A 17,285-nucleotide genomic window follows, 5' to 3' on the forward strand; every position below is an offset into this window, starting at 1 on the left:
TCATTGCCACCTGACATTAGAAACTCAACTGAACCAGAGGGGGAAGGAGGAGGGGGAAGGAGAGGCGCGGTGGGGAGAAGGAGAGACTGTTCTAGTTGATCCACATCTGAATCATCAGGAGAAAGCTATGTCTCCAACAACTCTAAACATACAAGGTATTTTTATGATCTGACCTACGGCCTTGGTGAGCGATGATTGGCTGAGGAATCTAAACACTACCACAAAAGCAAACCAATAACATAAATCTGAAACGTACGTTTTATAACAACTTGTATTAAACAGTTATGAGACTGAACAAGGAGGCACTTGGTGCAGCACTGATGTGTGTGGTGGGAAGCAGGCATCTACATCAGCTGATCGTACACAATAACATGTTTACATCGTTAACAACACGTTTACGTCATCAGATAGAACAGAATAACATGTCTACATCAGTAATAACATGTTAAAAATCACCTCCTAGATGGAAATATATTCATAGATGGTTCTAGATAGAAATACCAGGTTCTAGCATGTAAAATCATGGCAATAACAGGTCCTAGCAGGTAAGAACATGTTAATAACAGGTCCTAACAGGTAAGTACATGTATATAACAGGTCCTAGCAGGTAAGGACATGCCAATAACGGGTCTTAGCGGATAAGATAGTTAATAATAATAATAATAGGTTGTAGTACACAATAAAATGGTAATAACACGTCTTAGGTGAAGAGGCGGATGGTGGCATCAGCTCCAGAGGAGAAGACCCAGGGCTGGGTGGGGTGAAAGGTCACATCCAGGACCCCAAGGTCATGGGTCAGGGTGTGACCCTTCAGAACCTTGACTGGGACGATGAGTGGGTTCTGGAGCAGGTCACTGGAAGGGCGGGAGAGAGGGTTAGAATAGTGGAACGTCCATTTCGCACTGTCACACTGTGAACGTAGTCATGGTAACCTACTTGTACACCATGCCGTGGCAGACAATGACGCTGCCATCGTCCGATCCCGAGGCGAAGAGAGGATAGTGGCTGTGGTAGGCCACGCCCCTGAGGGCCTTCTTGTGGTGCCTAGGCAACAACCGGTGAAGGGTATTTGTTAAAAAATCAATCAAGTCTCTATGACGTCAAAGAACAAACTACCCAACTACGCATTTGGGCTAATGATGATTAGAGGATAATTAGCATAGTGTTAGTGATTAGCTAACCGTAGGATCTTGTAGGGCTTGGTGGAGAGGTCCAGGTCAAACCAAGCCAATCTGCTGTCATAGCTACCACAGACCAGGTTGTCTCCTGTGGACAAAAACACATTTTACAGTGAGAGAGAGCGCATGAAGCCTGGGGCTAGCCAAACGCTAGCCAAGCACTAGCCTAGCGAGTCTTAGACTGGGACTAGCCTTGCATTTTTTTGCCTAGCGTGTGTTAGCATGGGACTAGCCTAGCATTTGTTAGCATGTGACTACCCTAGCTTGTCTTAGCCTAGCACTAACCTAGCGTATTTTAGCCCAGGACTAGCCAGGCACTAGCCTAGCATGTCAAAGCATGGGACTAGCCAGGCACCAGCCTAGCATGTCTTAGCTTGGGACTAGCCAGGCACCAGCCTAGCATGTCTTAGCTTGGGACTAGCCTACCATGTCTTAGCCTAGCCTTACCTCCGGGGTGGATGGCCATGCTGGAGATCCACTTGCAGTTGGTCATCAGCTTCTTGGTGAGCTCCTGCTTGATGAGGTTGTAGACACGGACGTATCGCTGTGTTGCCACGAAGAAGTACGGCCTGAGTGGGTGGAAGGATACACACTGCACCAGGCCCTTGCTCTTGCGGAAGGGGTTCTGCGTGCGGCGCTTGCTGATCTGGTGGATGAGCACCTGCAGGTTGCTGCTGTTGTCCGGCATCACGCTGGCCAGATAGTCCCCCTTAGCGTGCCAGGTCACCTGACGCACCGCCTGAAGAGGTGTGTGTGTGTGTGTGGGGGGGGGGGGGGGGAATGGTTATAATAACCGTCTATAACCCACAAAACACCTTATGTGCCAATGTGAACCCATATCCATTGCTGGGGTTTGGGACGCTAATGCTAACCCTTATCCATCTCTAGTGTTTGATGTGCTGATGCAAACCCTTATCCATCTCTAGTGTTTGATGTGCTAATGCTAACCCTTATCCATCTGTAGGGTTTTGGATGCTAATGCTAACCCAGATCCAGATCAAGACCGCAAGTCAGGAGGTTTTTCCTCCAGCTTTACTTGGAGAAAGCAGAGAAACTTCCCTAACTTGCCTATTTCTGGAAGTTTCCGTCAGCTGCAGGAAAGACAAACCCTCCACTGGGCACCAGAGCGCTGACAGCTTCAAACTGGGAACAGCCAGCCTCTGGGAGGGAGGGGGTGAGGATAGTACCTTAGGGTGAGTGAGGGTGAGTCGGATTCCCTTCTCGTAATCGGGTCCCTGGGAGGAGCTCCAGACCACGGCCTGCTCCTTCTCCTCCTCTGGAGCCTCGTAGGAGGACAGCAGCTGCTCGGTGGACGACACCACCAGCCGGTCAGCCAGGCCAGGGCTCACCACAAGCACAGAGCACTCACTGGGGACGGGGACCGGGTTGGAGGGGGGGACCGGGAGGAGGATAGGGGACGGTTAGAGAGGAGAGGAAACGAGGATAGAAATGCAGGAGGAGGAGAGAAGAGGAGGTATCTTACAAGCAGACGGCCACCAGACAGAGTGCGGGGTTAGGGTTCCAGGCCACGCCCTTCACAGCTCCGCCCACCTCCAGAGTCTTCATGCAGCGCGCCGTGGCAACCTCCCAGAAACGCAGCGAGCCGTCGTCCGAGCCTGTTGGGGTCAGAGGTCACCTCTTACACGCTGTCACCCTGCTACACCTCTAACAGTATACCTCAACTGAACTAGTACACTTGAATTACATGGATTCATTTCGCAGACACTTTAATCCAAAGTGATGTACAAAAAGTGCTTATAGAAAATAAAGCATCAGAAGCGCAGTTCTAACGGTATTTCGGAAGTCAGAGTCAAGGAACGGTCTGTATTTCCCAGGGACAGTGAAAAGTAACCACATCTCATCTACCAGGCAAAAGGGGCAAACATCATATTTCAAATACAGTGCAAAGACACCATCCAAACTACAATTTAGTACAATGCAGAACAATAACATAAATAACAAAAGGCAGAACTGAAATGCAACATCAAACAATTTAATGGGTTCAGTCTCTAGCAAAACAGGATCTCAGTATACGTACTCTAGTGTAGTACGCTAGTCCCTAGTCTAGTATGCTTCATGTCTGTACTCCTGCCGTCCGTCCGTACTAGTAAGCTGTGTGTGTTTACCTGCACAGCAGAGGCAGCGGTCGAGCGAGGGTCACGCCAGGGTGGAGCAGAATAACTCAGAAACCATGATCACTTTTTAACTACAGCACTGGCTGCTGCTGCAGCAAACAGATTTAGCATACTGGGGTTATGGCCCTCTGCTCTTAACCCTGGGGGTGCTGGTCACTACTCTGCTATACTCTGGTCACTACTTTGGTATACTCTAGTCAGTACTCTGGTATACCCAGCAACCTGTTGACACCAGTCAGACAAACCAGGCTGAAGCACAGGAAGTGAACTGCTAAAAGATGACAGACCAAGCCTGGGGACCACTGGCACACTGACTGAACCACAGCTGAACGTACACACACACGAGAACCACATATTCCGGAGTTCATAGGGAGATGGGCAGGGTCAGGGATGCCATGGTGACCCAGTGTGGCCACATCATTAGCGGGGAATGTGATAGAGGCTTTGCAGGGAGAGCTGAGGTACACATACAAGCTAGGCTAGTTTACAGCCCACATACAGGCTAGGCTAGTTTACAGCCCACATACGGGCTAGGCTAATTTACAGTGCACATACAGGCTAGTTTACAGTGACAGGCTAGGCTAGTTCCAATCTAAATACAGGCTAGGCTAGGAGTAGCAACATAGACTTGTACTCACCAGAGACCAGCCACTGTCCAGTAGGAGACACACTTATGGAACGCACCAGACTGGTGTGACCTCGATACACCTGGGAACACAGCACAACTGTTAAATGTGTGTGTGTACGATTGTGTGTGTACAAATGTGCGTGTGTGCAGGGCGGAGTACCTACCAGGGACTGTGTGGTGGGGAAGGGCTGCAGGTCTTTGGGTTTGGGGAGCTTGGGGATCAGGTCCTCTGGATTGACGCTCACCTGAGGGGAGAGAGACCACACACACACACACCGCTACATAAGCAACCTGAGAGAACTGCTTGTGATCATACATGTGTGTGTTTTTATGAGAGTGTGTGTGAGTGTATGACTGTGGTTGCGGTTGTGTGTCTCACCCTCATCTTGCGCTGGCGGGGGCAGAGGTAGAGGTCGAGGCAGCGTTCGAAGCGCTGCTGGATGAAGCGAGGGAAGGAAGGCACGGCGCGCAGGCAGGAGAACTTCTGGGGCAGGAGCTCCAACTTCCTGTCCTCTGGGTCCTGCTGCTCCCAGGCAAGACGCTGCGAGGCACAACATCACAACTCGGCTCGGTTACAGTTTGTTTTCAGGCAGGCAGAAGAAAGGAAATCAAATGACCATCACAACTCTACTACGGCACAAATGAGGTGTATTGCAGTACAAAGCTATTAGACCTGTTAAAGCAGTGTAACTACGCAGGTCTGTACTGCATCACAAAACGAGTGATGGGTCTTTTGAAATGTCCTTCGTTTCGAGGCTTTTCACAAACAAAAACGTACCACATGACAGTAGATATTGTTTATACTGGGGATACAGTTTTTCCAAAGAGCTTTGTTTAGAATATTTTGTTTACAATAATATCCTTGGTGTGTGCCTGGGTGTGTGTGTGTGTGTGTGTGTACCTCCTCCTCTGACAGCAGGTACTCAGGGGGGGGATTGTAGGACTCCTCGTGACCAGGCAGGCGCAGCTTGGGGGCGGGGACATGCATCTTGTGCCTCCCCAGGATGGCGTTGGGGTCAGTGGTGGCCCAGAGGTCGTAGTACACCGGGGTCCTGACCTTGGGCTGGCGGGGCTTGATCCAGCCCATCTTTATAGCGTGCACCATCTTAGACACCTGCACACAGCACACTGGGTAAGTACAGGGGCGACACCTCACACATGACACCCTGTGAGCGTGTGTGTGTGTGTGTGTGTGTGTGTGTGTGTGAGGGTGCGTCTCACCTTCTCCTTCTCAATGAGGGAGGGGATGAAGCTGCGCTTGTCCTGAGGCCTGTTGGTGACCGGGTGGATCATCACCTCACCAGAGAAGAAGTCCACAGACGGCTGGAGAGAGCGAGGAGGGGGGGGGGGGGAGTAGTGAGGGAGAGAGATGGGGATGAAGAGACAGAGAAAGGGAGAGAGACGGGGATGAAGAGACAGAGAGAGGGAGAGAGATGGGGATGAAGAGACAGAGAGAGACAGAGAGATGGGGATGAAGAGACAGAGAGAGTGAAGAAAGATGGGGATGAAGAGACAGAGAGAGTGAAGAAAGATGGGGATGAAGAGACAGAGAGAGTGAAGAAAGATGGGGATGAAGAGACAGAGAGAGGGAGAGAGATGGGGATGAAGAGACAGAGAGAGGGAGAGAGATGGGGATGAAGAGACAGAGAGAGGGAGAGAGATGGGGATGAAGAGACAGAGAGAGGGAGAGAGATGGGGATGAAGAGACAGAGAGAGGGAGAGAGATGGGGATGAAGAGACAGAGAGAGAGAGAGTGAAGAGAGATGGGGATGAAGAGACAGAGAGAGGGAGGAGAGGGGAGGGGGAGAGTAGTGAGGGAGAGAGGAAGAGAGGTGAGGATGAAGAGACAGAGAGAGGGAAGAGAGAAATGACATACATCAGTCAAACGTCAACATGGTCCTCTGGCCATGTGATCAGGATGTGACGGTTGCCGTGGTTACCTCGTACTCGTTGAAGTTGACGTCTCCGAAGTGGCCCTTCTGCAGCCGCTGCACCAGCTCTATCTGCTCGTCCGTCAGCTTGACATCACTTCCTGTCATCTTGTCGTGCACCGTTCGCCTTGGGAGTGGGAGAAGAGCACGGTGGGTTAAGGTAACCATTACAGGAGCCGTTACCATGACCACCTATACTATTATCATATATGATATATCATATACTATTGTCATCATCATCACCATAATTATAAGCACAACTCTCTCCAGTCACCAGCCCTCACCAGTAGTCAGGGTTGTCCATCTTGTCCAGGAACTCGTCCAGTTCGTCCTTGTTTCTGATGGGCTTATAGATCTTCCTGCCGTCCAGGTCATAGCCAATGTGAGGATAGTCCTGGTACCACTCCATAGGAACGTTCCCCACTGTGTTTCTTATGTCCTGAGGAACACAGAAACATGTCACAACCCAGACCCTAACCCCGTCACAACCCAGATCCTAACCCCGTCACAACCCAGACCCTAACCCCGTCACAACCCAGATCCTAACCCCGTCACAACCCAGATCCTAACCCCGTCACAACCCAGACCCTAACCCTGTCACAACCCAGACCCTAACCCTGTCACAACCCAGATCCTAACCCCGTCACAACCCAGACCCTAACCCCCGTCACAACCCAGATCCTAACCCCGTCACAACCCAGACTAACCCCGTCACAACCTAGACCCTAACCCCGTCACAACCCAGACCCTAACCCCGTCACAACCCAGACCCTAACCCTGTCACAACCCAGACCCTAACCCCGTCACAACCCAGACCCTAACCCCGTCACAACCCAGACCCTAACCCCGTCACAACCCAGACCCCAGTCCCAGACTCACACGACTCTCAGCCTCAGAGCCAGACAGACCCAAGACCCAGACCTGAAGCTGCAGGCAGGTGACAGACCTCATTCCTGCTGCAGCCTGGCAGGACACAGACCCAGTCTGTAACCCTGCTGCAGTCTGGCAGGACACAGACCCAGTCTGTAACCCTGCTGCAGTCTGGCAGGACACAGACCCAGTCTGTAACCATGCTGCAGTCTGGCAGGACACAGACCCAGTCTGTAACCATGCTGCAGTCTGGCAGGACACAGACCCAGTCTGTAACCCTGCTGCAGTCTGGCAGGACACAGACCCAGTCTGTAACCCTGCTGCAGTCTGGCAGGAGGACACAGACCCAGTCTGTAACCATGCTGCAGTCTGGCAGGACACAGACCCAGTCTGTAACCATGCTGCAGTCTGGCAGGACACAGACCCAGTCTGTAACCCTGCTGCAGTCTGGCAGGACACAGACCCAGTCTGTAACCCTGCTGCAGTCTGGCAGGACACAGACCCAGTCTGTAACCCTGACCCAGCATAAGCATACTGATGAACCCAGAAAGCAACTCAAGTAGAAGGCCCTCGTCTGGAATGAAAACACCACTGTAGCAGCTAACTCATCCTCCAGATGGCTACTGTATGCACTCGGCGGGGGAGGGGAGGAGAGGAGACAGGAGGGGAGGGGAGGAGGAATGGAGAGGGAAAAGCAGGAGAGGAGAGGAGGAGGAGGAGACGGGGTCTACACATCAAAACAGATCTAGACAGACGACAACACTAACCCTAATCCTACTGCAGTATAGATGGCATGAGGGTTTCCTTCTTCGGTGCCAGCAAGAGAACTGTGTAGAGGAGGAGGAGGCCAGGAGGGAGAGGAGGAGGAAGAGGAGGACAGGGAAGGAGGAAGAGGGGGACAGGGAAGGAGGAAGAGGGGGACAGGGAAGGAGGAACGGGAGGAAGTGGAGAAGGACAGAGAGGAGGGGGAGGAGCTGAGGAACTGCGTGTGTAGAGGGAGGAGGAAAAGGAGGGGCCAGGGGCGAGGACACTCCCCCAGCTATAAAAGGGGCACACGGAAACTCAGACGCCTCACATGGATCTGGAGACTGGGAGGGAGGGAGAGAGGGAGAGATAAAAATATATTGACAGACAGAAACAGAGAGAGGACAGACTGAAACACAGAGAGAGAAAGAGATAGAGATTTACGCAGGTAGTGTGAGAGATCACAAGAGACACATGAGAAGCTAAACAGAGAAACAGACGTGGAAAGAGACAAGGAAAGGAGAGGAGAAGTGAAACCTCGGCAGAAGATACCGGATTGGTACTGGACCTGGCCTGGACCTAGCTCACTGGTACTGGAACTAGCAGAGTGGTTCTCGACTTGGAATACTGGTACTGGATCTGCACCGAGCACATTGGACCCACACAACACAGGACAACTCTTTTTAAGCCAATCGCCTTCTGTGTGTTTGTGTGTGGTCAGCAGCCCCTCGATCCCTCTCCAGTCCTGCCTTCGACCCTGACCCTTCAACCCCGACCCCTAACTAACGAGCATGAACAGGTGACCAGAGGATCCCTCTACTGTCCTGACCCCTGAGACTGTGACGTTGACCCCTGACCCCAGCGTGGTCAGGCGATGTCATTTGCAATGGTGCGCCCTGCGGCCGGGAGCCTGCTGTACTCGGAGCTGTCGCTGCCGTCGTCAGGGGAGAGTAGCGAGGGGGAGGGGTGCATCGCCATGCACGGCGCCGCCTACCACCTCCGCAAGCCTGTCCGGGAGGCCCCGCCCCCGGACCCTCAGGCCCCGCCCCCCAAGAACACAGCTAACGCGCGGGAGCGCGACCGCACCAACAGTGTGAACACTGCCTTCTCCGCCCTCCGCACGCTCATCCCCACGGAGCCCCGAAACAGGAAGCTCTCCAAGATCGAGACGCTGCGATTGGCCTCCAGCTACATCAGTCACCTTGGCAACGTGCTGCTATTGGGGGAGGGGCCGGCGGAAGGACAGCCCTGCCAGGGAGGAAGCCCCGCCCCCCATTACCATCACTATGCCTCCCCCAGCCGTAACCGTGACAACGAGAACGCCCAGCCCAAACAGATCTGCACCTTCTGTCTCAGCAACCAAAGGAGAGGGGTGAGTCCACACACTCCCCCTCCTACACACACGAGGGGGGAGAGAGAGAAGAGAGGGAGGCTGGGGAGAGAGAGGAGGGGGAGAAAGAGAGAGGGAGGAGGGGAGACAGAGAGGAGGGGTGGAAAGAGAGAGGGAGGAGGGGAGACAGAGAGGACGAGAGGTGGATGAGAGAAAGAAGAGGGGGAGAAGAGGGGGAGAGAGGTGAGAAGGACGAAAGAGGGGGGGGGAGAGGGAAGGGGGAGAGACTGAGCAGTGAAATATACCATATGCCCAAAGCAACGTGACTTTGGAACATTTCTGCTGTATTATATCATTGCACTTGCGAACACACGTTCACCCCAAACCACTGTGACTAACTGCACTCAACCAACAAGTCACTGAGCCAGCCAGCCAATCAGCTTACCAGTCTGCCAACCAACCCGTCAGCCAGCCAGATTGCGAGCCGTCCATCCGGCCTTCCAGCAAGTCAACCATCCATCCAGCCCAGGGCTCACAGTGGGCCTGCTGTCTCTGGTTGAAAGACGGGCCAGTGACTGGCCCCTCCAGTCATCCCATCAGTAGTGTATCAGTACAGTAGCTAAGAGAAACCCTGCACTCCAGCTAACACTAGACTACAGAGTCCCTACACTGTATTACACCATATTACCATAGGCAATGTTATCTGTTCCCAACTCTAGAATACATAGTAATAGCTATGATTTACAAGGGCTATCAGAGCATTTTCGTGTTCTACATTATTAAGTAAGTAAGTAGAGCATTACCATGACTGCACCATAGATTATTACCATGACTACACAATACCATGACTACACTGTGTAGAGCATTACTATGACTACACAGTTTAGCCTTACCATGACTTCAATGCTGAGTATTACCATGACTTCAAGGCATTACAGTGACGGGACATGGTAAAAATGAGCTCATATAGATAATACAATAATACATGCGCACGTGTGTGTGTGTGTGTGTGTGTGTGTGTGTGTGTGTGTGTGTGTGTGTACCTACGTGTCTCAGTGAAGTGAGAGACAGAATAAAGAATTACAAACTACACTAGAGATTGATGACAGTGAGAAACTAAGCATATTTCTGGGCGAGGGACTTGCCACCAGAGAAGTATTACAGTGTCACACTCTGACTAACAGTGAGTCAACCATGCTGACTCTCCCTTTTAAACAGTGACTACCTCCACTGCCTGGCAGTACAACAATGATCCTTCATCCTATGTTGGTGCCTCTTACACACAACTGCTGGGTGGCATGAAGGCACAACATACCGGCAAAGAGACAGAGAGAGAGAGAAATATATATATAGAGAGAGAGAGAGACAGAGACACAGAGAGAGAGAGACAGAGAGAGAGACAGAGAGAGAGACAGAGAGAGGGAGGAAGAGAGAGAGAAGTAGAGAGAGAGGGCGAGGAAGCGAGGAAGATGGCGAGGAGATGAGAGATGGTGAGAGAGAGAGAGAGAGAGAGAGAGAGAGAGAGAAAGAGAGAGAGACAAAGAGAGAGAGACAAAGAGAGAGAGAGAGAGAGAGACAGAGAGACAGAGAGAGAGACAAAGAGAGTGCGTGTAATGGAGCTGGAGAGTAATGTCTCTAGCAGGTGAGGACAAACTAGTGCAAGATCGCAGGGGGGGGATTGCATAACACATACCGGCACAGAGTGCACAAAGCCCACACACACACACCTGTGCAAAGTGTGCACACGTGTGCACTGGAACAGGGGTGACCCAAAAAGATTCCTAATTGGGTGTGTGACGGCCCAAGGGAGGAGTTATGGTTCTGGTGGACTCAGTTCCGTCCCCCCCCACACAACCACACACACACAAGATATCAGAACAGAATTACCTCTTATATTCCCATATTTTCATACATCCTATCATCAAATAACCCACTAGGGTTGGGCGAGAAGTACAAATGTTCCTATCGACAACCATCATTGCTTCAATCTGTGATTGGTGATGTATTCGACAATTTGCGGGTGATGTTGTAACGGACCAAAATAGATAAATTCATAGCAAAGTTTAACCATCATCCTTTGAAATACAGTTTTCCTGCCTCCGTTAGTTATAAAGGGATAATTCCCCAAATCTCAATGCAGAGTTGCAGTCAAACAGCCATTGCAGAGTGTTTTATAGGGTCTGTGTATTCAGTACACCTACTGACTATATGTATTTATTATGGTCTGAATGTGTGTCTTCTTTTTCAGAACAAAGACAGAAACACTGCTCTGAGGAGTTAATTGCTAGACGAGAAAGACAGGGGATGATCCCCCCAAGACCCTACTACACCCCCCAGGACCCTACCACACCCCACCACACCCCCCAAGACCCTACTACACCCCCCAAGACCCTACCACACCCCCCAGGACCCTACCACACCCCCCAGGACCCTACCACACCCCCCAGGACCCTACCACACCCCCCAGGACCCTACCACACCCCCCAGGACCCTACCACACCCCCCAGGACCCTACTACACCCCCCAGGACCCTCCTACATCCCCCAGGACCCTACTACACCCCACAGGACCCTACTACAACCACTCTAATGATTTTTTGTATGAAACTTGACTGGGTTTCTACAGCATCACAGCTAATCAAGTTCATAAGCAGGCAGTACTTGTATGATAAAGGTATAATCACTGTCTTATGCTCGGTAACTTCTGGACTCGACAGACATACTGTTTCCCTACACACTCACTTGTCCATTCCTACACACACACACACACACACACACACACACACTACCCCTCACATCTACAACCCTGACACACACAGTTACTACCCCCCCCCCCCCCCCCCACACACACACACACACACTGTAGAGCACTTGTATGGAGTCCTTGAGTGCAGTAGCAGCTTTCAGACAGGAAGCTGGCGCCAGCTTTGCTTTTCCCCCCTCCCCCTTCTTCCCTTCCTCCCCTAATCCCCCCCCCTCTCCTATCCCTTCTCCATTACTCCCCCTGTCCTCTACCCCTCCGCCCCCATCCCCCCCCCCCACCCTCTTCATTCTACTAAAGAGCACATGTTAAACCTATCGCAGGGAACGAGACCTTCCTGTCTGCAGGCTGGAATCTCAGGATCAGGTTAGTATGGTGGTGGGTGGGTGTTACTGGGGTGAGGAGTGAGGGCTACAGAGGGTGGGGGCATGGTGTCTGGGATATGGTCGGGTTCAGGACTAGGGTGGAGTATCGACGTCAGGGTTGGGACTGGGCAAACCAACGATAGCGGTGCGTACCGCGATAAAGACACTCATTCAATTACAAGAAGAAAACCAGCACGGTGGGATGTTCGATATTGTCACTTCGATGCATCGGATTGGAGGGTCCAGGAAAGCGCATAACGATCAGGCAACGTTCGGTTGCGTGAACGCCCCCCCAATGCGCTCCCTCCGTGGCTCATGAACAGCGTGATAATGGAGCGTGCTACGGCCGACACGGAAAAGGCCAGTCATTGTTCGGTTGCACCCTCAACACAACAAAAGCAAACCTTGTGGCGTGAGATAATGAGTTCAAATGGTGAGGAAGAAGCTGTCGATAAGCTTGCCAGTATGGCAGTTAGTCTGACCGATCAGAGAACACGACGACCGTCCCAACCAAGAGCGGGAATCCAACCAATACTAAATGTTTACCCCATGGCTGCTTCCGCCCTTTGGAGCAGTCTGTACAGTGTTAGACAGGGGGGGCATGGGGGCAGGGTTAGGGCGGTGTCAGGGGCAGGGCTAGGTGTTAAGGTTTAGATAGGGTGACTAGATTGACTCCAAGGATGCACAAGCTTATTGCTTATTGCCTCCCCATTTAAGATGTTCAGATATTTGTCTGTCCGGTCCTTGTCCTAGGAGTGGTGACGTCTCACGTGAGTGAAAAGGGTACAAGCAATTTGTATAAAATACATACTCCTTTTATTGTGTAATTTTGTTTGTTTGTTGTGTTACTACTAAGGGGGAGTCATGTTCACTTTGTGGAGGTTTAATAGGCCTTTGAAGGAACAAGAATTCCTTCATAGGCCATTTGTTGATGTGTTGCGAAGCAGGATGGCAAAGTAGTACTTCATGACAACTTTTTTTAAATGATTCTCAAAAATAAATTATCGATAGACATCACAGCGATGTCATGGAGCATGTCTGTTGGTGAACACACAACTATGAGGTTGGCCCTCAGCCTTAACAGATTTTCAGATAGAAATGCAGGGAATTGCAGTAATACTTAACCCTTTTTTAACTCAAATTATTATTATTTCCAAATAATATCCCATATCTCATATATAGATAAGTACCCTTATCTCAAAACATGCCTAAAGAGCATGTTTATTAGTTGTACTTAGTGTATAATTTATTTTCAGAATATGGGCATAATTTGCATCTTACATTTAAAATAAATGATTTTGTCTTAGATGAAGTGGGAGATTTCTGATTGGGTCTGTAGAGCTTTTTGACTCCGGTCCTGATGAAAAAAATATTGTGCCAAGGTGCATTTGGTCAAGAACTGTCCTCAATTCCAGCACAGATGAAGAGGATGAGAACATTTCGAAAGATTGGAGATAATCTTGCATGGTGCAGAGTATTAAATGTTACAGCTATGGTACCTAACCCTGACAATGATTCAATTAGTTTGTTTGACCTGCTAAAGTACTGCTGATGTATTGAGAATAAAGTACATACACAACCCTGATGGAATACAGACAGGTCCACTGGGAGTTACTCCAGTCCAGAAAGTGGAGAAATATGTGCCATCCAGTGGGAAAAGTCCAGACAGTAGAAAGAGTTATGTAATAACACCACACACAAGAGATGCAACGCCATCTGGTAAATGGTGACAGAAGCGACCCTCTTCCATGCAAATATAAAGACAAAATCCCTCTTTTCTACATGTCAGAGCTGTGACAGAAAGTATTGATTCATCACGAAGACGGCGATCAAATCATAAGAATAAGTGCACAAGACAAGATCAGATCACATGGGAGATGGATATGCATCAGCGTCTGTTCATGCCTGCCGTCATTAGAAAGTGCAATGGATCCTGAATGTACAACAAAACGCAGGACTGTCAGTATAACACTGTGCTCTTAGTTATCATTCAAGTGACGTATCAGTAAGATTTCAGTCCAATAAACATTTAGGTTTAAGGTGTTCAAAGAAAGTATTTGGTACCAGTCATCAAGTAGGTGACTGGTATCAATCTCAATCTCAGACAGGCAATGTCAATTAGTTTGCCAGATGACTAGTTAAATGGAAATGGAGGTTGTTCCACATAATTATGCAAGTGACAGTTCTCATGCAATATGGGGAGGAAGAAAGATCTTAAGATGAAAAGGATTAAATAGTGCAGTGTCGTTTTTGTGAAAACTGACTAGAGATCATCGAACTGTCAAAAGATTAGTGAGTGATTCAGAGCACAGACAAATTTTGGACAGATAAAAGGTTAATTAAGGACATTTTCTGTGAGACAAATTTATGGTATTAAAGAGGCAGCTATAAAACTGCCACTGCTGAGAAATGAACAGGTATTTGAAGCTGCCGGTGTTACTGGAATCCTGAGAACCTCTCACTGCAGATGTATCCCAGTTAGAACCATTGGGAAAATGAGGTCAAACTTCTGAGTTCATCTTTGAAACTTGTTACGGTCAAGAAAGCCAATAAACTGATTTCTTATTTGGAAAACTACAACCTAATTTGAGAAAGCCCTGTTGTTTTGTTTTGTATTTGTCCTATTTTTATTGTATTATTCTTTTATGCCTTTTTGTATTTTGTTTTATTGTTATTATTCCTGGTTGTGCTCAACCTGAGGCAGAGATTCTGTAGTTTGTGTGACAACCTTGTGCCTTTCTGTGACAACCTATCCCATCTGCAACTTTCTTTTATGGCTATTTTGCTGCTGTCGAAACAGAACAAAACAGAAGAAATAGAAAAATCAGAAGCAGGTGTGTTGGAGCAGGGAAACCTCTAAAACATGCAGGACAGGCTGCCTAGAGGACCAGGGTTGAGGACCGCAGCTCTAAACCATTCAGAAAGACGTGTCCCCAAAGTGAGGGTTTTGTCATGCATTTCCCCAATGTCGGCTTAAGTAGGTCTGTGTGTGATTGTGACTGTGGGGGAGTGACTGTGTGTATGAGGCTGTGTGATGGTGTGACTGTTTGTGTGACTGTGTGGCTGTGTGTGTGAGGCTGTGTGACTGTGTGACTGTCGGGGTGTGACAGTGACTGTTTCCTACCTCCTCATCCGAGGTGTCCTGTTCGTACTCGTCCCTCAGCATGGTACTCAGTCCTCTCTCTTCCATCCCCCTCTCCTCTTCTCCACTCTCACCACATACTTTCTTCACCTTCTTTTTTTTCACCTTCTTCAATAAAGAACCGTCTTCCTGCAGGGCACAGAATACTCAGTTTAAGAAGATGACAGAGGGTGTCCATGTTTTACAGATTGTCACAAGGAGGGATCCTCAATGATAAAACGATTCACCACCACGCTTTCTCCAATCTCTCCAGACTCTAGTAGACTACAATAATTAACACCTTTGTGAAAACTCTGTCCTCTTCCAGGGATTGAAGAATTGCTTCACAACAATTAGAGTTCTGCCCTGTCAAACTGTGAAAGACATGGCTGGGTTACAGCTCCCCCCAATGGTCAGGAAAAAGAACACATCTTTCGCACTTACCTGAACTGAGACCAGTCACACCGTTACAGAAAGAGAAGCTGTTACAAATAGACCAATCACACTGTTGCAGATCTACGACTACAACTACGTTTACTTGCACCAAATATTTAGATTTTTGCCTTTATTCTGGAACATAAACACAACATTCCTGCTCATATGTTTACATGTCAAATGAAAATATATATCCCCCCTAATATTCCTGTTCACATCGCAGCCGTGCTTACTCCGATTAACTAGTTGGCTTGTGTACAACGCACAGAGCTGACAGTGAGACAGTGTGTTGCAAAGTGCATTAAAAAACAACAGAAATGCTGATTCTGAATATGCTGCATACATCTCCAAAGAAGGCTCCTACGACCCAAATCATATCTGCATATGCCACGTCTTCATTAGAAAATGCTACATTCAGAATATGGCCTAATTCAGAATATCTCAAAGAATTGATATCCTGAATAATAGTGGGATACTAGTGTGCATGTAAACATTCTCACTATTACAGAGAGAAACCAGTCACACTGTTACGAGACACACCAGTCAAGATGGCTACCTGAACATCTTCCTTTTCTGGGCTCTCAGCTCCACTGCTGATCTCCAGGGGTCCATCGATGACAGCCAGATCTTCCTCATCGTCACTGTCGCTCCCCGATTCCTCCAGCCCTGAGAACACACTCTCCTCACTGTCAGAAGCATCCTCTTCCTCCTTTTCCAGGGTCAGGTCTATGCTGAACAAGGGAAGCTGGGAGGAGAGATGACATGTAGAAACATCAGGATAGTCTGCAGTGTGACACTCGTCAGCTACATTACATCAACCAGCCAACCGGGACTTAGCGCTAAACTGTGCAATAAAACAAGCATTTTGTCTCCATGAAGTTATTTCAAGCCAAGGTCAGCTTTGAGCCAGTTAGATTGTTCTTCAACACTTATCATTTCGGTTATGATTTGATTAAGGGGCAATAAGTTCATTATATTAAAAGTTGCTGCCTTTTCTGGAGGTCTGTTTTAGACTGGCCATGTCTCTTTCACAGTCTTAAGCCAGGCTACTGTTCATGTTCTGAAAGCTTTTGAGATAAATTACTTGACAAGTATAAATGCTTTCAAGTTTTTAATTGCAAATGCTTCCAAGGGCATCGAAGGAATACAATGTAACAAATAAAGAGTGCAAAAGCATCTACTAAATCGGTGTAACGATTGAGGGTAATAACCCGTGGGCTAGTTATATTTTTTAACTTTGGTTCGAATCGTACTTAATTCTCCGTGGATGCTTTTTGCTCATAAAAACAGACAACCGCTGCCACCGGAACCTACAGATACTCGCTACATCAAGCACACACTACCTTTATAGAAGACTGAACTGGGATGCTAACTGGACAAGAAAGATTCAAATCTCATTCCGGCCATGCGTTCTTGATAGCTAGTAGCAAGCTAGCACAGCGGTATAAGCTGGCCGCTCGGTTTCAGCTAACCGGTTAACATTACATCTAAAACGGCATTGTGCTGTACCTTGTCATCCTCTTCTTCTACGCTCCTTTTCTTCACACTCTTTTCTTTAGCCTTGCTCATGTTTGTACAGTCTGTGTTGTACTCGAGCTTCTGTGTCGGCATGCTGCGGACATCAACAGCGGTCCATGTGGGGTTTGTGGAGTAAAGGGGTCGAAGTTGAGAGTGTAGATTAGATGGGTACACTCGTTTTGGCTACACGTGGATGGAACCGGCGGGCTGCATTGAAATTACACACGCGAGATTTAAGGTGTGCTCTATGGGACGGGCGTTTGATGCAAA

At 49.0% G+C, this 17,285-nt stretch overlaps 2 protein-coding genes across 2 annotated transcripts; one reads left to right on the plus strand and one right to left on the minus strand.

Annotated features, from left to right (window-relative positions):
- Window positions 1-257: 257 nt before the first annotated feature.
- bop1 (BOP1 ribosomal biogenesis factor) lies at window positions 258-17,178 on the minus strand. Its single transcript, XM_047050679.1, has 16 exons — window positions 17,007-17,178; window positions 16,054-16,242; window positions 15,066-15,212; window positions 6,157-6,311; window positions 5,882-5,999; window positions 5,163-5,264; window positions 4,843-5,055; window positions 4,321-4,482; window positions 4,106-4,186; window positions 3,952-4,021; window positions 2,662-2,794; window positions 2,366-2,546; window positions 1,626-1,917; window positions 1,182-1,266; window positions 937-1,044; window positions 258-854 (listed from the first exon to the last, which is right to left on the minus strand). The coding sequence occupies exons 1-16, from the start codon at window positions 17,106-17,108 to the stop codon at window positions 701-703; spliced, it is 2,292 nt and encodes a 763-aa protein (XP_046906635.1). The 5' UTR covers window positions 17,109-17,178; the 3' UTR covers window positions 258-700.
- scxa (scleraxis bHLH transcription factor a) lies at window positions 7,796-11,193 on the plus strand. The gene is made up of 2 exons (XM_047050681.1): window positions 7,796-8,858; window positions 11,065-11,193. The coding sequence occupies exons 1-2, from the start codon at window positions 8,361-8,363 to the stop codon at window positions 11,095-11,097; spliced, it is 531 nt and encodes a 176-aa protein (XP_046906637.1). The 5' UTR covers window positions 7,796-8,360; the 3' UTR covers window positions 11,098-11,193.
- Window positions 17,179-17,285: the final 107 nt, after the last annotated feature.

The sequence above is a fragment of the Hypomesus transpacificus genome, unplaced genomic scaffold, assembly GCF_021917145.1.
Source record: "Hypomesus transpacificus isolate Combined female unplaced genomic scaffold, fHypTra1 scaffold_124, whole genome shotgun sequence".
NCBI lineage: Eukaryota > Metazoa > Chordata > Actinopteri > Osmeriformes > Osmeridae > Hypomesus > Hypomesus transpacificus.